Source organism: Paralichthys olivaceus, chromosome 12 (genome assembly GCF_024713975.1).
Source record: "Paralichthys olivaceus isolate ysfri-2021 chromosome 12, ASM2471397v2, whole genome shotgun sequence".
Taxonomy (NCBI): domain Eukaryota; kingdom Metazoa; phylum Chordata; class Actinopteri; order Pleuronectiformes; family Paralichthyidae; genus Paralichthys; species Paralichthys olivaceus.
The window spans coordinates 2,873,580-2,895,385 of NC_091104.1; the positions used below are offsets into that span (position 1 = coordinate 2,873,580).

General features: G+C 43.6%; 3 protein-coding genes across 9 annotated transcripts; 1 reads left to right on the forward strand and 2 right to left on the reverse strand.

Moving 5' to 3' along the window:
* Positions 1-2,185: 2,185 nt before the first annotated feature.
* Positions 2,186-11,693, reverse strand: srp54 (signal recognition particle 54). Of its 2 annotated transcripts, XM_020108092.2 has the most exons (17): positions 11,555-11,693; positions 9,211-9,304; positions 7,467-7,563; positions 7,194-7,285; positions 7,025-7,109; positions 5,568-5,672; positions 5,393-5,459; positions 5,156-5,213; positions 4,908-5,058; positions 4,659-4,807; positions 4,471-4,571; positions 4,138-4,224; positions 3,985-4,058; positions 3,483-3,591; positions 3,003-3,173; positions 2,815-2,910; positions 2,186-2,713 (listed from the first exon to the last, which is right to left on the reverse strand). In XM_020108092.2, the coding sequence occupies exons 3-17, from the start codon at positions 7,542-7,544 to the stop codon at positions 2,622-2,624; spliced, it is 1,515 nt and encodes a 504-aa protein (XP_019963651.1). In that variant the 5' UTR covers positions 7,545-7,563; positions 9,211-9,304; positions 11,555-11,693; the 3' UTR covers positions 2,186-2,621. The 2 variants fall into 2 exon arrangements, with proteins under 2 accessions (XP_019963651.1, XP_069391261.1); XM_069535160.1 differs by lacking the exon at positions 9,211-9,304 and having other exon boundaries at positions 11,555-11,659.
* Positions 11,694-12,907: 1,214 nt separating this feature from the next.
* On the reverse strand, positions 12,908-15,952 carry haus2 (HAUS augmin like complex subunit 2). 6 transcript variants are annotated; one of them, XM_069535161.1, is made up of 7 exons: positions 15,734-15,952; positions 15,285-15,451; positions 14,730-14,828; positions 14,540-14,609; positions 14,310-14,442; positions 13,169-13,277; positions 12,908-13,049 (listed from the first exon to the last, which is right to left on the reverse strand). In XM_069535161.1, the coding sequence occupies exons 1-7, from the start codon at positions 15,828-15,830 to the stop codon at positions 12,960-12,962; spliced, it is 765 nt and encodes a 254-aa protein (XP_069391262.1). In that variant the 5' UTR covers positions 15,831-15,952; the 3' UTR covers positions 12,908-12,959. The 6 variants fall into 6 exon arrangements, with proteins under 6 accessions (XP_069391262.1, XP_069391263.1, XP_069391267.1 ...); XM_069535162.1 differs by having other exon boundaries at positions 15,365-15,420; positions 15,734-15,948; XM_069535166.1 differs by having other exon boundaries at positions 15,365-15,451; positions 15,734-15,897.
* Position 15,953: 1 nt separating this feature from the next.
* On the forward strand, positions 15,954-19,483 carry lrrc57 (leucine rich repeat containing 57). The gene is made up of 5 exons (XM_020108093.2): positions 15,954-16,385; positions 17,439-17,574; positions 17,749-18,017; positions 18,201-18,386; positions 18,818-19,483. The coding sequence occupies exons 1-5, from the start codon at positions 16,302-16,304 to the stop codon at positions 18,857-18,859; spliced, it is 717 nt and encodes a 238-aa protein (XP_019963652.1). The 5' UTR covers positions 15,954-16,301; the 3' UTR covers positions 18,860-19,483.
* Positions 19,484-21,806: the final 2,323 nt, after the last annotated feature.

Sequence of the window (21,806 nt, forward strand, 5' to 3'; positions counted from 1 at the left end):
TCTCACACCTGAGTCTGTCTCACACCTGAGTGTCTGTCTCACATCTGAGTGTCTCACACCTGAGTCTGTCTCACACCTGATTCTGTCTCACACCTGAGTCTGTCTCACACCTGAGTGTCTGTCTCACATCTGAGTGTCTCACACCTGAGTGTCTCACACCTGAGTCTGTCTCACACCTGAGTCTGTCTCACACCTGAGTGTCTCACACCTGAGTCTGTCTCACACCTGAGTGTCTCACACCTGAGTCTGTCTCACACCTGAGTCTGTCTCACATCTGAGTCTGTCTCACATCTGAGTGTCTCACATCTGAGTGTCTGTCTCACACCTGAGTCTGTCTCACATCTGAGTCTGTCTCACATCTGAGTCTGTCTCACATCTGAGTGTCTGTCTCACACCTGAGTGTCTCACACCTGAGTCTGTCTCACACCTGATTCTGTCTCACACCTGAGTCTGTCTCACACCTGAGTGTCTGTCTCACATCTGAGTGTCTCACACCTGAGTCTGTCTCACACCTGAGTCTGTCTCACACCTGAGTGTCTGTCTCACATCTGAGTGTCTCACACCTGAGTGTCTCACACCTGAGTCTGTCTCACACCTGAGTCTGTCTCACACCTGAGTGTCTCACACCTGAGTCTGTCTCACACCTGAGTGTCTCACACCTGAGTCTGTCTCACACCTGAGTCTGTCTCACATCTGAGTCTGTCTCACATCTGAGTGTCTCACATCTGAGTGTCTGTCTCACACCTGAGTCTGTCTCACACCTGAGTGTCTCACATCTGAGTGTCTGTCTCACACCTGAGTCTGTCTCACATCTGAGTGTCTCACACCTGAGTCTGTCTCACATCTGAGTGTCTCACACCTGAGTCTGTCTCACACCTGAGTCTGTCTCACACCTGAGTGTCTCACATCTGACTGTCTCACACCTGAGTCTGTCTCACACCTGAGTCTGTCTCACACCTGAGTGTCTCACATCTGACTGTCTCACACCTGAGTCTGTCTCACATCTGACTGTCTCACACCTGAGTCTGTCTCACACCTGAGTCTGTCTCACATCTGATTCTGTCTCACACCTGAGTCTGTCTCACATCTGAGTGTCTCACACCTGAGTGTCTGTCTCACACCTGAGTCTGTCTCACACCTGAGTGTCTCACATCTGATTCTGTCTCACACCTGAGTGTCTGTCTCACACCTGATTCTGTCTCACATCTGTCTGTCTCACACCTGAGTCTGTCTCACATCTGAGTGTCTGTCTCACACCTGAGTGTCTGTCTCACATCTGAGTGTCTCACACCTGAGTCTGTCTCACACCTGAGTGTCTCACATCTGATTCTGTCTCACACCTGAGTCTGTCTCACATCTGAGTGTCTGTCTCACACCTGAGTGACTGTCTCACACCTGAGTGTCTGTCTCACATCTGAGTCTGTCTCACACCTGAGTCTGTCTCACACCTGAGTGTCTGTCTCACACCTGAGTGTCTGTCTCACACCTGAGTCTGTCTCACACCTGAGTGTCTCACATCTGATTCTGTCTCACACCTGAGTGTCTGTCTCACACCTGATTCTGTCTCACATCTGTCTGTCTCACACCTGAGTCTGTCTCACATCTGAGTGTCTGTCTCACACCTGAGTGTCTGTCTCACATCTGAGTGTCTCACACCTGAGTCTGTCTCACACCTGAGTCTGTCTCACACCTGAGTGTCTCACATCTGATTCTGTCTCTCACCTGAGTCTGTCTCACATCTGAGTGTCTGTCTCACATCTGAGTCTGTCTCACACCTGTGTCTGTCTCACACCTGAGTTTCTGTCTCACATCTGAGTCTGTCTCACACCTAAGTCTGTCTCACACCTGAGTGTCTGTCTCACATCTGAGTCTGTCTCACACCTGAGTCTGTCTCACATCTGAGTCTGTCTCATATCTTAGAGTCTGTCTCACATCTGAGTCTGTCTCACACCTTAGAGTCTGAGTCTGTCTCACATCTTAGAGTCTGAGTCTGTCTCACACCTGATAATCTGTCTCACACCTTAGAGTCTGAGTCTGTCTCACATCTTAGAGTCTGTCTCACACCTTAGAGTCTGAGTCTGTCTCACACCTTAGAGTCTGTCTCACAACTGGTCCTGTCCTCAGTCCTCATGTTTATTGTCCATGTCTTGGTTTAAACATTTAAAGAGACAGAAGCTTTAAAATGTTTCGATACAAATGTTTATTATTTGACAAAAGTATTGTCACTAATGAACTTCACCCTAACGTCATCATCATCTCGTCCAATCAGGACTCACTCTGCTCTTAAAGCTTTTACAGAAACAAAATATGATACAGGATTAAATTAACGATGCTCCGCCTCTTCATTTAAAGAAGCAGCTCTTTCAGAAGAATCAGCGTTAAGGTCAAACTGTGTTGACCACAGGCTGAAGTCACGTACATGTGTAACTGCTCCTTTAAATCATCAGTTTTCTTTTTCTGGAGTTTTTCTAAAAGCACAAATAGTTGGAGAAAATCACGTCCTTTTATTTCATCCATCTCCACTTCCTTTCCCTCCAAGCCCCGCCCCATCCACCTGTTACCATCAGGAGGCAGCACTTTGACTTTTCTCAATTATCTTAAGGCAGCTGATTGGTCGGTGGTCACATGTTGTTGAATCCCATCATGCCTTTCATATTTCCGGCGGCTCCCTGCTGGAACTGACGCATCATAGACTGAAGACCTGCCATTCCACCTGAAAACACACAAACAGGAAGTCAACTTCTTCTTAGGGATCTGTATGTCATTCATCTTTTTAGTCTATGGCAGATAAACACGAAGAGAATAAGGTTTCACCCATGTGGTGTAGGACTCGGGGGTCCATCATTTTCGCCATCTGCTGGTTGAGTTTCGCCATCTGTGACGGGTTTACGTTCTTGGACATGTCTCCTCCTGAAAATAGAAACATCTGTAACCACTGCCCCCTGCTGGAGGTTAATTAAGCTACAACATTGGTTAATTACAGATGTCTTTAGTAAGTTTACCTTTAAACAGTCCTTTGATGCCCCCCATCTTCTTCACCATCTGGGCGAACTTGGTGTACTGAGTGAGCAGCTCCTGGACGTCTCTGGTGGCTACACCGGACCCTCGGGCCACTCTCTGGATCCTGTTGGGCTGCTTACTGAACAGCTTGGCCCCGTCTTTACTGTCCAGTTCTACAGGGAGCAGAAGAACCAGAGGAACCAGTGATGGACAGACTGGTTTGAGTAGAGTGTGTTTTCACACAGACCTGATCCAGCAATGTCAACACATTCTACTGGGTGTACTTGAGGAGATATATTTGTAAGGACCATTTTGAGCCTAGAACCTACCGAGTGACCCACTTTCAATGAGCTGCTTGAGGGTTAAGAGTTGGTTTTAGGATTAGGGTTAGAATTAGATGAGGCATTTAGTTTGGATGGTTAAGGTAAGGGGCTAGATAGTGTATGGGTCCTCACTAAGATAGAAGTACAAACGGGTTTTACCCTGGTCATTCATGCTGTCCATGATGGTCATGAGTTTCTTCAGTCTGGACATTGATTCCTGTTCATTTCCCTTACTCATGAAGTCTGTACCAAAGCCAGGAATCATCCCCTGAAAACACACACTCACAAAGTCAGAGAACAGCAGAGTTTGTCTCTGTTTTGTTATGAATTTCCCCTCTTTATTCCAGCACGTAGTCATTTGGTTTGAGAAAAGCACTTTTTGATTTCACTTCAGGTTTGGTAAAGCTTTCACTCTAAACCCGAGCTTAGATTTGCTCTGCTTGCAGTCAGATATTTTGTTGCTTGGACAGATTTCCAGCTTAAGGTGAAGCTGGAGCACAGATAACATTTAGGAGAACAGGGTTTTAGTGAAATCTTTAAATATTCAAAAGTGACATCTGCTCTCAGAATAAGTGACCACGTGCTGGAATAAAGAGAAAAAAAAACAATAAGCTCATGTGACTCGTCTTCAAGTGTCTCAGGTGCAAGCGTGAGAGTTCACCATGATCTGTCCAAAGGGTCCCATCTTCATGATGTTCTGAAACTGCTCATACATGTCTCTGAGGGTGAACTGACCTAAAGGTCAGAGGTCACGTTAGTCTTCATACCCAAAATGCACTGCACATTCTCCAGGCGAGTTTATTTAATGTCTCACCGTGTTTGAGTTTGTCGATCAGCTCCTCGTTATCGTCTAGTTTGAGCTCGTTCACTCTGTCGATCAATCCTTCGATATCTCCCATCCCTGACAGGAAGAGGAAGAGTTACTGAAAGTTTCCGCGGAGTTCCTTCCTGTTTGTAACAACACAATAACGTTGTTACAAACAGGAGTATAATGTTATTTGTGTTTATGCATTTCATTGTTTTTATTTATAATATCCACATGGTGCAGTGTGATTGGGCAGATGTGTTTGTCTTGGATCCATCAGCACTAAATGGCTGTTTCCACCTCTGACCAGCAGGTGTCGCTGTCAGGAGTGAGGACTATTACCCAGTAGTTTGCTAATGAATGGCTGCGTTTTAAATGGCTCAAAGTCATCGATGTGTTCTCCTGTCCCGATGAAAATGATGGGACTCCTTGTGGCCGCCACACTGACATGAAACAGCAGAAGAAGAAGAACATTAACACAGGTAAAGTCTGTGGGTCTCTGTGACATCACAGAACAGAACAGGCCTTACGCGCTCAGAGCTCCTCCTCCTTTGGCATGTCCATCCAGTTTGGTTACGATCACAGATGCCACGTCCACTTTGTCTTTGAAGGCTTTAGCCTGAGACTCGCAGGCCTGTCCGATCGATGCATCCATCACGTACACAATGTTGTCTGGTTGCTATGGAAACAGGAGGGCATGAAACACACCTGAGACTGGCGCAGGCCTTCAGGTACAATCTATTAGCTACAGACCAGTGACGGTGTATTCAGGTACTCACCACAGCATTGGAAACTTGTAACATTTCCTCAAACAGCGAGTCTTCCTGTTTGTGTCGTCCACTCGTGTCCACGATGATGATCTCAAAGTTCTCATTTTTGAACTTCTCCACGCCCTCGGAGGCGATCACCACCGGGTCCATCTCTGTATAACTGAACACAACACACAGTTAAAACAGCAGACAGCAAGGGCACCTGGACACAACACAGTTACAGCAGGGGGCGCTATGTGAACTCCAGAGTGACTCACCTCCCATAGAAGGGGATTCTGGCTTTGGTGGCATTTTGTTTGAGTTGATCAAAGGCACCTGCAACAGGTGAGAGGACGATGGTCAGAGCTTTATTGTCAGCTAACATGTGAAGTGGTTAAAGTGAGCAAGTGTTTCATAGTGAACGTATGTGTGAGAATGAAGAGGCCAGTGATGCGTTCACTATCTGAACATTAGAACATGAGAAGGTGACTTAAGGTGAGTTCAAGTGTGTTCACCTGCTCTGAAGGTGTCAGCACAGATCAGACATGTCTTCCAGCCTTTCCTTTGGTAGTAATATGCCAACTGCAGCAAACAGAGCAGAGAATAAGATACAAAGAGCAGGGGGCACTCTGCACCCACGCAGTGTTTATAAAGGATGGGGGGGTGGGGGGTTCAGGTGTGTGACATCACCTTGGAGCAGGTTGTCGTTTTCCCGCTTCCCTGAAGACCAACAAACATGATAACGTTGTTCTTCCCTTTAGTCGGAGTCCAGGCCTTCACCCCAGGATCGACCAGCTGACAACACACACACACATTACAAACTTACTAACCAGGTTAAAGATTAGTGATTCTACAAGGCTGGATTACCAAATTTGTCTTTGTGTATTTATTAGGAGCTTTCTGCAGAAAGGATCAACACAGAGAGTCCCAGGGATCTCAGAGTGCTGATGAAGAACAGTGAAATGCAAACATCTTAAATGGGGGAACTGAGGCTGTTAGTCAGACTGGTTCTGTAGGCGCAGTTTGACACAGGAAACTTATTTGTATGAGTTTCCTTTAAGATAGAGCATAATCCCTTGGACAGTCATAAAGCAAAAGAAAGGTCAAAGATTTCAGGTCACAAACAGTTCAGTTTATAAAAGTCTTACAGGGATATAAATAAAATAAAAACTTTTCAACTAAAAAATAGTTTCCCGTCACACTTTTTATTTTTCCACTACAATCTATCCCCACATTCATCACCACTGATCTGACAATTATTTTATGAAATCAACGGCTCATATTGATGAATCTGACCCGGGACAAACGTGATCCACAGTAGAATTTAGTCGAAGGAGGCGGGGCCAGATTTGACAGAGCAGCTCTGATTTCAAATTCTCTCTTTTCTCTCTGTTCTCTTCTTCCGACAATGATTCATTGACCCGTCAATGATCTGACTGTCTTTAAAGGGGAAGTTCGGTTTTTTTCAACCTGGCTGACGAGACTCACAGGGGACTAGTGCTGGAGATTCATAGTCAATAAAGAGTTTCGCGGCAGATAATGCATTATTTAGAGGCTGTATTGTGGATGCCCCGAACCCTTGCGTTGTATGGATATACACCGATCGCGTGTGGATCTAAAAGTGTCCGAAGTACTCCAAGTTACTCCAAACCTTTATGGGTGAGTTGATCTACATATCATATGCTGGAAATAAGGACCAGGTTGAAAAAAAAAAAAAACTTCTCCTTTAACTTATCATGTAGGTCAGCAGGGCCCCATCTGATTGATCAAATATCTGAGAGTGGGAATGCCTGGCACATGAAACAGCGTTTGTTGCAGTTTTGGCTGTTTTCTGCGATATGTCACATCACGCATGTTGATGGGGATGTTGATATCGGGATGGTGATAGATTTTTGATGTATCATGCAGCCCTAACACCCTGGTGCTGATTGGCTGGAACAGTGTTGTGTTGTTCAGGTCATGCAGTTTTCTGGAAAAAGGGGCTGTGTATTTAAACCAGATTTCCTTCAGCACACACACAAAGCGTACAGCGAGCGGATGGTGAGATGTGAGCTGCGCTGACTCCTGATCACAATTATATATTTGACCCAAACTCATGATTTATTTCCCTGACTCTTCCAGGTCATGTCCAGGCCCGGTGAACTGACCTTGACGAGCTCTTTGAAGACAGCGTGTTGGATCATCCTCCTCTTGTTCAGACCTGAGGCCATCTCCTCCAGATCTATGGCAGACCTGTAGGAACAAAAAACACACATTTTAGTTGCTGCAGCTGAACCAGATTCAGGACTCAAGTTTGGATCCAGCATCAGGACTCACTTTACGTTCTCTCTTAGCTGTTTGACCAGTTTGATGTTGACATCGGCCTCCAGCAGAGCTGCACACACCTCCTTCAACATAGCATTCAACACCTGAAACAAACACGTCATTAGAATCTACACCTCCCACCTCTGATCATGAGCCATCAGCTGCTCCTTGCATGAGGACAGGACACAACTTAAGAGTCATGAATTCTCTGGAGACATCTCAGACTTTGTCTAACTGTGTCTCAGGACCTCAGGAGGTCAATGGTTGAGGTTCCAGTTCAGTTACCTCTTCATTGATAATGGTGGCGTTGCTGAGGGACCTCAGCGCAGAAGTGATCTTCCTCCCCAGGTCGGCTAACACCATGATGACGTCTGAATGGATCCTGGAAAACAGGGAATATTCATCACACAAACAACCACTTCTGTGTGTGTCTGTGTGATATAGGGCTGCAACTAACAACTACTTTGATAATCAATTCATCATTAATACAAACACAAGCTACATTTGATCCTTTCCAGTAGTTGTCTGCTGATCGTTTTATGTGTATTATAGATATCTACAACTTTATTATGAATATAATTCCAGTTCCACACATCTACTTCTGACTAGTCATAACTCAAGTTCAATATATTTTAATTCACCTCAGTTTCAGATACCTTACATTACATGTGAACGATTTACAATAAATTGTAGATATCTAACTGAAATTGAAGATAGCAATAATTCAATTCAATTTTATTTGTATAGCACCAAATCCTAATATCCATGATCTCAAGACTCTTCACGGAGAAGGTGAAGAGCTTCAGATCTTCTTCATATAGAGAAACCAACAGTTGTCCGGGAACACTTGAGCACCATCAGGTATCAGATCTGACTAGTTAAAATCTAAACAATAACAGTGTAAAGACTATTAATTATTATTGATAATAGTCACAATTCATATAATAATTAATCACTGACCTCTTCAACAGAGGTCATGTCTGAAATGGCTATGGAGACACAGGGTACACAGATGCACAGAGTGTGTGTGTGTTGTGTAATGAACTCTGTACTTTTAAGGGTACTGACATCGATACTCCTGGGGACCAATTCACGTTAAATTAATCAGTGGCGAATTTCCTTTTTTTTAAATTTTTTATAGTTTTTAGTGGCTCTGTCAGTGATATGTCGCTCCTCTGTGTCTCTATCATCCATTACATCACATCCACGTTGCTCACTGCAACAACCACATCAAACCAAACCAAGCGTCACCATCTCCTCTACAAACATTGACTAAGTTTACTAATTACTTTTTTACTTTACTTTAAGTCTCAGTTTACACATGTGTCCTCACACACTGTTTGTGTGTATATGTGTGTTTGTCAGCGCGAGAGATGAACTGAATTATTAATGAAGATTTGACTTATTGAATTAAATTAGCGATCATGATGTGATGTGTTGATATTGTGGCAACAGAGAGAGAGAGAGAGAGAGAGAGAGAGAGAGAGAGAGAGAGAGAGAGAGAGAGAGAGAGAGAGAGAGAGAGAGAGACATACACAGAGAGAGAGACAAAGAGAGACAGAAAGAGAGAGAGACATACACAGAGAGAGACAAAGAGAGAGAGAGAGACAGACGGAGACAAAGAGAGAGAGACAGAGATCATGTTTTTGTCTCCATCACATCAACATCAGAGTCTGATCTTATCACCACAAACTCTTTTTGACATTTTCGTTTGTGTCTCATATGTCTGTGACTCTACTTTTTTGTCCAGAGATGTGTTTTTTCCAGTTTTGCTTCTGTCATGAGTTAGAAGCATCGTCAACCCCCCCACTCGCTTGCAACGAATTGAGTGGAGGATCCCCTGCTCTCACGTAGGCTCCTCCTGGAATTATACAGACTTTATACCAGTGGGCCAGTCTGAGATGTTTCGCTGAAACAGAGGCTCTCACTCAAACATTAGTGTGGACACACACACTCCAGAGTTTAGTGGAGGTCTGAAAGCAGCTAATGTGAGCATGTTCGTGTGTAAGTAAGTGTGTGTGCAACTCACCGTGTGTTTCAACAGAGTGTGTGTGGAGGGAAACCCCCCAACTGAGTGTACTGAGGGAGTCAGCAGGTCAGCTGACAGGTGAAGGACACACTTCCTGTAATAACAATAATGACAACAACTAATGAACAGAGAATCGATCAGAGTGATCGATCACACTTCCATTGTACGGACCAATCGGGACACCAGCATATTCACAGATGTGTCTGAGAATCGAACCTGAGATCACACCACAGAGTTGCCAGATAATTATTGTATTAGTATGAGAATTCTACCCTCCATGACAAAATTCCCAGAATGTCTGATTATTTCATCATAATAATCGATATAGTAAAACATGGACGTCTGTTTACGCTTGCTATGATGTAGGACTGGGCCGATAATCAATAAATCAATTAATCGCACGATAAATTAAAATGAACTCGATCATTTTGCCGGCCTCGATATATCGCCATGTGCATGCGTGTTTGTTTTCCTCGTCTCTCGCCTCCAAGCAGGCTGGATGACAAGAGGGTTCACTCTGTGCTCGGTCTCAGCACCTGGGGGCGTTTGTTGCGGAATGAACAGAGTGAACCCTCTTGTCAGTCATCCAGCCTCTTTGTCTCTGTGGGGGGAGTCGGGGCCGCTAGCATTAGCTCCACACAGAGTGCAGTGAGTGAGCGTCGTGCGGAGCAAAGCGAGGAGAAAAGATGATTGCAAAGTCAAACGCCACAGCCCCGGTGTGGAAATGTTTCGGCTCCAAACCGAATGAGCAAGGTGAGCCCATCAACACGGACGAGCCAGTTCAAAAGTGGTGGCAACGAAAAAAGGCAACACAACAAACTTGCATGCCCACCTGAAGCATCACCACCAGACCCAGTGCTCCCAGCTGGGGAGTGCAGCTCGAGATGCAGGGCCTTCGTCCCGACAGTCAACACTCACTCCGGCGTTCGGTCGACAAAGTAAATATAAATGGAACAGCGCAAAATGGTGTGCGCTCACAGAAAGTGAAGTTCGCTACATCGCTAAAGGTAAAAAACACTGAGAAATAAAAGTTTATTGTCTTTGAAAGGGTGTGCATTATTATTATAAATTATCATGTTGACAATAATATCGTTTATCGGCGATAATTCGTGTGACAATATATCGTCCAGCAAAATTTGTTATCGTCCCAGGCCTACTATGATGTTGTACGTAAATATGGACCATGCATCCATTTTCTATGCATCTCTTTTAACGTGACGTCTTTCCAGCCAATCAGGTTTGGAGGATGTGAGACACAGGCTGCGTACAAATTCAGGAGCCGCCTCCCTCTGATGAAGCATTGACTAGAAAGGCCAAATAAAAAGGAGACGGTCTGTGTTACAGACGAGTTCCTTCATCAGTGTCACCAGCTCATCCCGTCTGCTCTGTTGCCTAGCTACATTGTGTGTGTTTATGGTTTTAAATATCGGTTATCTGTCTCCTTGATTACTAATAATCAGTCGACCTCTAGTACTTACATTTCAAAATAAATTCTTCTTCCTCTTCTTGCATTTTTTTCCTTTTATACCTCTTTGAAAATAATAACTTACGCGCAATGAGTCATGGGATATGATGGACCGGGAAGGATCCATTTGATGGAGCCTTCAATTGGTACGGTCCAGTCGCTGTGACCGTAACAGTCTTTATAAGCGGCCTCTGAAGGAGTCAGCTCGTTTGTTTACGTCTTTCATGTGGTTCAGTTTGTTTGTTTTTTAAATATGACGCATGTACGATGATTTTAATCGTCATTTCCTGTCTAGTAACGCTGTCACGTGATCATCGTTTCCGGACCTTTAACAAATCAATAATCAATCAGATGAGAGGCTGATCATTAGAATAATGTCTTAGATCGGGTTCATTAACATTTCTGGACATTAACTGTGTTTCTTCGGCTTCAGTTGGAACATGTTGCAACACATGTAAAACCTCACGTCAACATATCGCTGATCACATGATCAGTTTGACACCAACAACGTGTCGTCTGTTTGCAGCGCTACGTTAGCCATTAGCTCAGTTAGCTGTGTGTGTGTTTTAGACGTTACCTCGGTAAGCTGTGTGTGTGTGTGTGTGTTATCTCTGTGTGTATGTTAGCTCAGTTAGCTGTATTAGCTCAGTTAGGTGTGTGTGTGTATGTTAGCTCAGTTAGCTCTGTGTGTTTTGGATGTTATCTCAGTTAGCTCTGTGTGTTAGCTCAGTTAGCTGTAATAGCTCAGTTAGCTCTGTGTGTTAGCTCTGTGTGTTAGCTCAGTTAGCTCTGTGTGTTAGCTCTGTGTGTTAGCTCTGTGTGTTAGCTCTGTGTGTTAGCTCAGTTAGCCGTGTTAAGGTGAATTAAAGGTGAATCTACCGTCTCTCGATGACTTCTTCCAAACAGCAGTTGAAACTCAGAGTCGCGTCATCAATCTACACCGGAAACACTGAGCAGCTGCTTTCCCTTAGCTTCCGATAAACTTCCGGTCACAGTAGCACCACCACCTGTAGGCCGTAACATCTCCGGTCGACTCCAATAGTAATAATAATCGTTATAACAACAATCGTAATAATAAAAGCAATAGTAATAATAACCGTAATAATGCTAGTGATAGCAGCTGTCTGTGGACGCCACATTTAAAACATTCCCTGTTTGGGGCTCGTCTTGATTTTGCCTCCATTGAACCTGATGTGACTTTGATTTGCATCAAAGCAGAGAAACTGATTCACAATCACTTGTTCTTCACTTTGATCTCTGAAGTTTAACTTTACACTGAACATTAAGGTTCCCTCACTTTATTATTACTATATATATATATATATATATATATATATATATATATACACAATAGAAGTGTTCATCTGACATGTCTCCGTCTTTATATACAGTCAGTGATCATCTTTATATTCAGTCAGTGATCATCTTTATATTCAGTCAGTGATCATCTTTATATTCAGTCAGTGATCATCTTTATATACAGTCAGTGATGGTCTTTATATACAGTCAGTGATGGTCTTTATATACAGTCAGTGATGGTCTTTATATACAGTCAGTGATGATCTTTATATACAGTCAGTGATGGTCTTTATATACAGTCAGTGATGGTCTTTATATACAGTCAGTGATGGTCTTTATATACAGTCAGTGATCATCTTTATATACAGTCAGTGATCATCTTTATATACAGTCAGTGATCATCTTTATATACAGTCAGTGTCTTTATATACAGTCAGTGATCATCTTTATATACAGTCAGTGATGGTCTTTATATACAGTCAGTGATGGTCTTTATATACAGTCAGTGATGGTCTTTATATACAGTCAGTGATCATCTTTATATACAGTCAGTGATGGTCTTTATATACAGTCAGTGATGGTCTTTATATACAGTCAGTGATCGTCTTTATATACAGTCAGTGATGGTCTTTATATACAGTCAGTGATCATCTTTATATACAGTCAGTGATGATCTTTATATACAGTCAGTGATGGTCTTTATATACAGTCAGTGATGGTCTTTATATACAGTCAGTGATGGTCTTTATATACAGTCAGTGATCATCTTTATATACAGTCAGTGATGGTCTTTATATACAGTCAGTGATGGTCTTTATATACAGTCAGTGATCGTCTTTATATACAGTCACTGATCATCTTTATATACAGTCACTGATCATCTTTATATACAGTCACAGCTTGGTTCTGATCACAGTTTAAAGAACAAAACAGTTTCCACCACAAACTGAGTTTATTAGAAAAAGTAAAGGTGAGGGGTCAGAGGTCACAGGTGGATGTCTCTCCACTGAGGAACCTGATTGGACAGATTCTGTAACTCAGCCGTCTGAGCCAGCAGCTGGGCGAGAGAGGTACTCTGATACAGAGAGAGAGAGAGAGAGTGTGTTGGGTCAGAACAAACGTGATTATTGATCATGTGATGTCAGATCTGGAACAGATCAGAGTCCGACTCTGGATAAACATGGAGGAACTGACCAGCTGAGAGAGTTGGTCTGTGGTGGAGCTGCAGCTGTGGACAGAGTCCAGCTTCTCCTCCAGAGTCTCCATGAAGTCCAGAGACATCTTCACAACCTCCAGCACACACCTGAAACACAACCACACACCTGAAACACACCTGGAACCCAACCTCACACCTGAAACACAACCACACACCTGAAACACACCTGGAACCCAACCTCACACCTGAAACACAACCACACACCTGAAACACACCTGGAACACAACCACACACCTGAAACAAAACCACACACCTGAAACACAACCACACATCTGGAACACAACCACACATCTGGAACACAACCACACCTGGAACACACCTGGAACAACCACACACCTGAAACACACCTGAAACACAACCACACACCTGAAACACAACCACACACCTGAAACACACCTGGAACACAACCACACACCTGAAACACACCTGGAACACAACCACACACCTGAAACAAAACCACACACCTGAAACACAACCACACACCTGAAACACAACCACACACCTGAAACACACCTGTAACAACCACACACCTGAAACACACCTGGAACACAACCACACACCTGAAACACGCCTGGAACACAACCACACACCTGGAACACACCTGTAACAACCACACACCTTAAACACACCTGTAACAACCACACACCTGGAACACACCTGAAACACAACCACACACCTGAAACACGCCTGGAACACAACCACACACCTGGAACACACCTGGAACACAACCACACACCTGAAACACCTGAAACACAACCACACCTGTAACACACCTGAAACACACCTGGAACACAACCACACACCTGAAACATGCCTGGAACACAACCACACACCTGAAACACCTGAAACACAACCACACCTGTAACACACCTGAAACACACCTGGAACACAACCACACACCTGAAACATGCCTGGAACACAACCACACACCTGGAACACACCTGGAACACAACCACACACCTGAAACATGCCTGGAACACAACCACACACCTGGAACACAACCACACACCTGAAACACGCCTGGTACACAACCACACACTTGAAACACACGCCTGGAACACAACCCCCTCTTGGTTTCCTCATGGTTTTAGTTGTTATGGTGGAGGCGTGTGCTCGTACCTGTGCAGGTGAGCGTGAACAGGCAGGTGGGTGTGACCCATCGGTCTCGTCAATCTCTGTCTCAGATAGTTCAGCTCCTTCAACAGTTGCTGGAGATGATCACTCAACATCTGCAACATCTGGAACCTGCCAGCTGAGAAGGGGGATCAAACATGAGGTATAATGAGTCCAGTCGAGGGCGTGAACATGTTTCAGATGGACGGACATCAGGTGTGAAGCAGGACACTCACCGAGGGAACGTGTGTGTGTGACATCAGCACTCTCCTTCACTACCTGCAGAAGCTCCGCCTCCAAGTGCAGCTGCAAAGAGAGAGAAGCTGTGACTTATTTCTACATGTTTACGTCCCATGTGTATATAAAAATGATCAGTGACTGTATATAAAGACGACCAGAGACAGCTCATGATTCAGAGGGACACACCTTATCCAGCTGTTTGTCTGCTCTGATTCGCTGCTCAGCCTCATGCAGGTGAGAGGAGAAGGCTGGGCTTCGCTTTGAAGAGACAGAGTCTATTTCCTCCTGAGGACACGTAGAGACACAACATGGTTCTCAATCCATTACAAGCATTGTATCATTTAGACAAATGCTTGTGTCCACCAACTAAAGAGACACCAGAATATCTCAGGAACGACCTGTAACCCCCTGGACGTTGACCAGGACAGTTTGGTCACATGACTGTTAATTATCTTCATTAAGTTAAATTGCAGAAATGCGTTGACGTGCTGACGACATGTTGTTTGTGACTCTTCATGTTCACACCAACACATCAGCAGAGTGACCCTCAGTGACAGTAGCTGTGCCAATGCTCCTCCTGTATTCTCACTGATTGAGTCACAGAGGCTGCACCAGGTGGATCTTTCCTGATATATTCCAGGATTCATAGCGCTTAACTTACCAACTGTATTGGACCAAACAGCTATCATTACACAAAACATATTTTCAACCAAGGAACGTATTCGTCCATAGCTTTCATACTTTGGTGGAGGAGGCAGATGTGTAGAGTGAGTCCTCTGCAGGATGTGTCATTAGCTGAGACACAGCGTCTGCATCCTCACCTGAGACATGGCTCCTCTCGAGACACATCTGGACAACAGGTTGGCAGCTGGAGTCACTGAGAACAGAGACAAATCCCACTGATGCATCTGAGCGACAAAGAAAAGAGACAAACTAATAAATTCAATGCATTAAAATCAATTATGAAAATGACCGATTGTACTGACTGACACACACACACACACTCTCTCACTCACTCACACTCTCTCACACACGGACTCTCACACACTCACTTTCTCTCTCTCTCAATCACTCACCCGCACGCACACACACACACACACACACACACACACACACACACACACACACACACACACACACACACACACACACACACACACACACACACACACACACACTTTATCTCTTACGCCTTTTCTCTTCCTTCTTTTTCTGTTTCTTCTTCTTCTGTTCCCTCTTCTTTTTCGGTTTCTTCTTCTTCTGTTTCCGCTTTTTCTTCTTCGACATCGCCCCCCTCAGGGCAGGAAGGGAACTACATCTGTCCCGCAAACACGTCTTAAGGAAGTGACGTTATCTGCGTAAAGAGTAAAGCTGATGAACTCAGTGAGTCAGGGCGTGTCCACAGTGGACTTGTAGATGTGCAGAGTCTGAGTCAAACAGCTTTACTTTAACTAACGTTCGTCTTTATGCTAATCGCCCGGTTTCCTGTGCGGTGGGTAGCTAGCAGGCTAACGTTACTGCTGCGTTAGTTGAAGTGTGGGACTCGAACAGAAGCAGCAGCGTCTCTGTGTTCGTGTGGAAGGACCCAGCTGTGTAGAGAGGACGAGCTATCGCAAATAGCCGTTAGCATAGTCACCGACTGAAATCTCCGTTAAATCCGTCAGCTGACTGACACCGTCAACATCCGGTCTGGATATGAAGTGAGGAGCATCTCACCTGAGGGACTCGAACTAAGGTAGAAACACACCTGACGTACACATGGGGAACACCGCGCTAAAGTCTCACCTGGAAACTTCCCAGAAGACCGGAGTGTTTCAGCTGACAGGAAAAGGACTGTTAGAGGTAACACACACAGAGAGACAGAGACACAGAGAGACAGACACACAGAGAGACAGACACACACACAGACAGACACACAGAGAGACAGAGACACAGAGAGACAGACACACACACACAGAGAGACAGACACACACACACAGAGACAGACACACAGAGAGACAGACACACAGAGACAGACACAGAGAGAGACAGACACAGAGAGACAGACACACACACAGAGAGACAGACACAGAGAGACAGACACAGAGAGACAGACACACACACACACAGACAGACAGACACACAGAGAGACAGAGACACAGAGAGACAGACACACAGAGAGACAGAGAGAGACAGACACACACACAGAGAGACAGACACACAAAGACAGACAGACCCACACACAGAGAGACAGACACACAGAGAGACAGAGACACAGAGAGACAGACACACAGAGAGACAGAGAGAGACAGACACACACACAGAGAGACAGACACACAAAGACAGACAGACCCACACACAGAGAGACAGACACACAGAGAGAGACAGACACACAGAGAGACAGACACACAGAGAGACAGACCCACACACAGAGAGACAGACACACACACAGACAGACACACAGAGAGACAGAGACACAGAGAGACAGACACACAGAGAGACAGACACACACACACAGAGAGACAGACACACACACACAGAGACAGACACACAGAGAGACAGACACACAGAGACAGACACAGAGAGAGACAGACACAGAGAGACAGACACACACACAGAGAGACAGACACAGAGAGACAGACACAGAGAGACAGACACACACACACACAGACAGAGAGACAGACACACACACAGAGAGACAGACAGAGAGACAGACACACACACACACAGACAGAGAGACAGACACACACACAGAGAGACAGACACACACACACACAGACAGAGAGACAGACACACACACACACAGACAGAGAGACAGACACACACACACAGACAGAGAGACACACAGACAGAGAGACAGACACACACAGCAGGACTTGGTGTGACTGAACTTTATTGACATGTGATGGTTGACAGTTTCCTGACGAGCTGCAGAGACTCACCTCTAACCTGAGGACGGTCGATTTGTCCGGGAACAAGATCGAGCTACTTCCTGTTTCCATCGGAAACTTCCTGCAGCTCAAGAGTCTGACGCTCAACTGCAACCGACTGAGTGAGTGACACATCCTGGCTCCGCCCACACTGTACACCTGAGCTCATCCACACTGACACGCCCACATCATAATCTGTCTCTGTGTGTTGCTCTGTCTGTTACTCTGTCTGTCTCTTTGTGTCTCTGTGTATGTCTCTTTGTGTGTGTGTCTATGTGTGTCCTCTCTGTCCCCAGGTACTGTTCCTAGTGAGATCGGGAAGCTGAAGAAGCTTGAGACCCTGAGTCTGAATGGGAACCGGATCCAGCAGGTTCCTCCGAGTCTGGGCCAGCTCAAGGCCCTGCGGACCCTCAGCCTGGCCGGGAACCAGATCTCAGAGTTTCCTTCTGGACTGGCATCCCTGAGGCAGCTGGACTTGCTGGACCTGTCCCGAAACCAGATCCACAACATTCCTGCAGAGGTGTCTGAGCTGCAGGCTATCGAGATCAACCTCAACCAGAACCAGGTATTGTAGAAGCCGGTCTTTCTGACTTTAGTAGAACCCACCAGAAAGCTTGGTAATACATAAACCAAACAGAACGTCTTCAAAAAGAACTTGTGACCTCTGTGAGCCGTGAGGTGAACCTGAGGGTCTCCACTCACCTGCAGGAAGGTTCTGACTTCAGCTGTTTGCCTTCTCTCCCTCCAGATCTCCATGTTGTCGGCTGAGGTGTCTCTGTGTCCTCGTCTGAAGGTTCTCCGCCTGGAGGAGAACTGTCTGGAGCTGTCCTCCATCCCTCTGTCCATCCTGACCGACTCCCAGGTGTCTCTGTTCTCTTTGGAGGGAAACCTGTTCGAGGTCAAGAATCTCAGAGACTTGGACGGATATGACAAGGTTGGACACTGGTAGTCTGCGATGGTCTGTGATAGTCTGTGGTGGTCTCTGATGGTCTCTGGTTGTCTGTGGTGGTATCTGATGATCTGTGTGTGATGTGTGATGGTCTGTGGTGGTGTGTGATGGTCTGTTGTGGTTTCTGATGATCTATGGTGGTCTGTGATGGTCAGTGGTAGTCTGTGGTGGTGTGTGATGGTCTTCGGTCATCTTCTGATGGTCTGTGGTGGTCTCTGATTGTCTGTGGTGGTGTGTGATGGTCTTCGGTCATCTTCTGATGGTCTGTGGTGGTCTCTGATTGTCTGTATGGGTGTATGATGGTCTGTGGTGGTCTCTGATTGTCTGTGATTGTCTGTTGTGGTCCGTGATTGTCTGTGGTGGTCTGTGATGGTCTGTTGTGGTCTCTGATGGTCTCTGTTGTGTTTCTTCCTCAGTACATGGAGCGTTTCACAGCCACTAAGAAGAAGTTCACCTAGTGACCTTGGTGCACAACCTGGATGCGGGGTTAGCCCCACAGCTTCATCATCACAGCCCCCCTCAGGACAGTTGACCTGCTTCTGTGAGGACATTTCACCGATCACAGGTCACATGGACAAAGAGGAGACATGGGGGGAGGGAGGGGCAACCACTAATGATCCATTCACCTGTGATTAAAGACAAATATTCAGATGTAGACCAGGAGCTGCACTTTGATCACTGATCAATTGATTAATTTTTCCAGATTAAATGTCAATAGATTTCAGCTCCTCGTCGTTTCTGTATCGTCTGTGACGTCTCTGTTCCTCTAAATCACATATTATTAAAGTTTTAGCAATGGATATGTAAATTAGCCCCGCCTCTGTCTCCACCCCCTCAGCTGCAGGTAACATAAAACCACATGAAAGACTTAAACTAATGACCTAGGTTTGTCTATAATTTGAAAGAAATTTACTCTGAACCACATTTTTAAATATTATAAAGACTAAACACAAGTTTTACCGAATGTTATATATCTTCATAAGCTCCAGCCCCCAGTGATGTGGCAGACACTTCCTGTATTTAAATCCACTGCTTCCTGTGCGAGCCGTCGACAAACAATAAACCAAGTGTGTGTGTGTGTACACCTGTTATTGACATGTGTAACCCAGGCGTGAACCATGAAGGACTCACCTGACACGCGTGGAGGTTCTGAAACACGTGTCCCGACCTTCTGTTCTAGTTCATGGGACACGGAAGGACGACCTCTGACCTCTATCTTCACTCTGCTTATTAGAAAAACATTTTTATCAGCGCTCCTGACCACGCCCCCTCTCTCTGAGCAGGTGTGAAGGAGCTGTCACACCACCAGGGGGCGAGACTGTGCAGTGAATCAGCATGAACCAGGTCTGAACCCTGTGTGAGGTCCTCACATTGATACACAAACAAGTATCACACATTACACACGTTTCTGAACCATAGAACATTAACATGTAGAATGTAAACATAGAGAGCGTATACATAGAGAACATATACATATAGAATGTATACATAGAGAGCGTATACATAGAGAACATATACATATAGAATGTATACATAGAGAACATATACATATAGAATGTATACATAGAGAACATATACATATAGAATGTATACATAGAGAACATTTACATATAGAATGTATACATAGAGAACATATACATATAGAATGTAAACATAGAGAGCGTATACATAGAGAACATATACATATAGAATGTATACATATAGAACATATACATAGAGAACATATACATATAGAATGTATACATAGAGAGCGTATACATAGAGAACATATACATATAGAATGTATACATAGAGAGCGTATACATAGAGAACATATACATATAGAATGTATACATAGAGAACATATAGAATGTATACATAGAGAGCGTATACATAGAGAACATATACATATAGAATGTATACATAGAGAGCATATACATATAGAATGTATACATATAGAATGTATACATAGAGAGCGTATACATAGAGAACATATACATATAGAATGTATACATAGAGAACATATAGAATGTATACATAGAGAACATATAGAATGTATACATATAGAACATATAGAATGTATACATAGAGAACATATACATATAGAATGTATACATAGAGAACATATAGAATGTATACATAGAGAACATATAGAATGTATACATAGAGAATGTATACATAGAGAACATATAGAATGTATACATATAGAATGTATACATAGAGAACATATAGAATGTATACATAGAGAACGTAAACATAGAGAACGTATACATAGAACATAAACATAGAATGTATACATAGCGAACATAAACATAGGGAACATATACATATAGAATGTATACATAGAGAACATATACATATAGAATGTATACATAGAGAGCGTATACATATAGAACATATACATATAGAATGTATACATAGAGAGCGTATACATAGAGAACATATACATATAGAATGTATACATAGAGAACATATACATATAGAATGTATACATAGAGAGCGTATACATATAGAATGTATACATAGAGAGCGTATACATATAGAATGTATACATAGAGAACATATAGAATGTATACATAGAGAACGTATACATAGAACATAAACATAGAATGTATACATAGCGAACATAAACATAGGGAACATATACATATAGAATGTATACATAGAGAACATATACATAGAGAACGTAAACATAAAGAACATATACATATAGAATGTATACATAGAGAACATATACATAGAGAATATATACATAGAGAACGTGTACATATAGAATGTATATATAGAGAACATATATATATATAGAACGTAAACATAGGGAACATAAACATCTAGAATTTATACATAGAGAACATATACATATAAAATGTATACATAGAGAACATATACATATAGAATGTATACATAGAGAACGTAAACATAGGGAACATAAACATATAGAATGTATACATATAGAACATAAACATATAGAATGTATACATATAGAACATGTACATCACCGTAGAACATGTACATATAGAACTTATACATATAGAACATAAACATATAGAACATAAACATCTAGAATGCATACATATAGAACATAAACATATAGAATGTATACATATAGAACATGTACATCACCGTAGAACATGTACATCACCGTAGAACATATACATATAGAACTTATACATAGAGAACGTATACATATAGAACATAAACATATAGAATGTATACATATAGAACATAAACATCTAGAATGCATACATATAGAACATAAACATATAGAATGTATACATATAGAACATGTACATCACCGTAGAACATATACATATAGAACGTGTACATGTAGAACACGTACAACACTAATTAAAACAAAGACAGGATAAATGTAAAAAGTAAAAGTCTTCAAAGTTTTATTTTGAAGAAGACGCGGCACTGTTTCCG

Excerpts from the sequence above, each read along its gene's own strand:
- srp54 (XM_020108092.2), bottom strand. The coding sequence starts at position 7,544 with ATGGTGTTAGCCGACCTGGGGAGGAAGATCACTTCTGCGCTGAGGTCC. Across the intron at positions 3,592-3,984 it reads GACCCTTTGGACAGATCATG|GGGATGATTCCTGGCTTTGG; the intron begins GTGAACTCTCAC and ends GTGTGTTTTCAG. Across the intron at positions 3,174-3,482 it reads GGACAGCATGAATGACCAGG|AACTGGACAGTAAAGACGGG; the intron begins GTAAAACCCGTT and ends TGCTCCCTGTAG.
- haus2 (XM_069535161.1), bottom strand. The coding sequence starts at position 15,830 with ATGTCGAAGAAGAAAAAGCGGAAACAGAAGAAGAAGAAACCGAAAAAG. Across the intron at positions 14,610-14,729 it reads CAGACAAACAGCTGGATAAG|CTGCACTTGGAGGCGGAGCT; the intron begins GTGTGTCCCTCT and ends CTCTCTTTGCAG. Across the intron at positions 14,443-14,539 it reads CACACACACACGTTCCCTCG|CTGGCAGGTTCCAGATGTTG; the intron begins GTGAGTGTCCTG and ends CCCCCTTCTCAG.
- lrrc57 (XM_020108093.2), top strand. The coding sequence starts at position 16,302 with ATGGGGAACACCGCGCTAAAGTCTCACCTGGAAACTTCCCAGAAGACC. Across the intron at positions 16,386-17,438 it reads CAGGAAAAGGACTGTTAGAG|TTTCCTGACGAGCTGCAGAG; the intron begins GTAACACACACA and ends GATGGTTGACAG. Across the intron at positions 17,575-17,748 it reads GCTCAACTGCAACCGACTGA|GTACTGTTCCTAGTGAGATC; the intron begins GTGAGTGACACA and ends CTCTGTCCCCAG.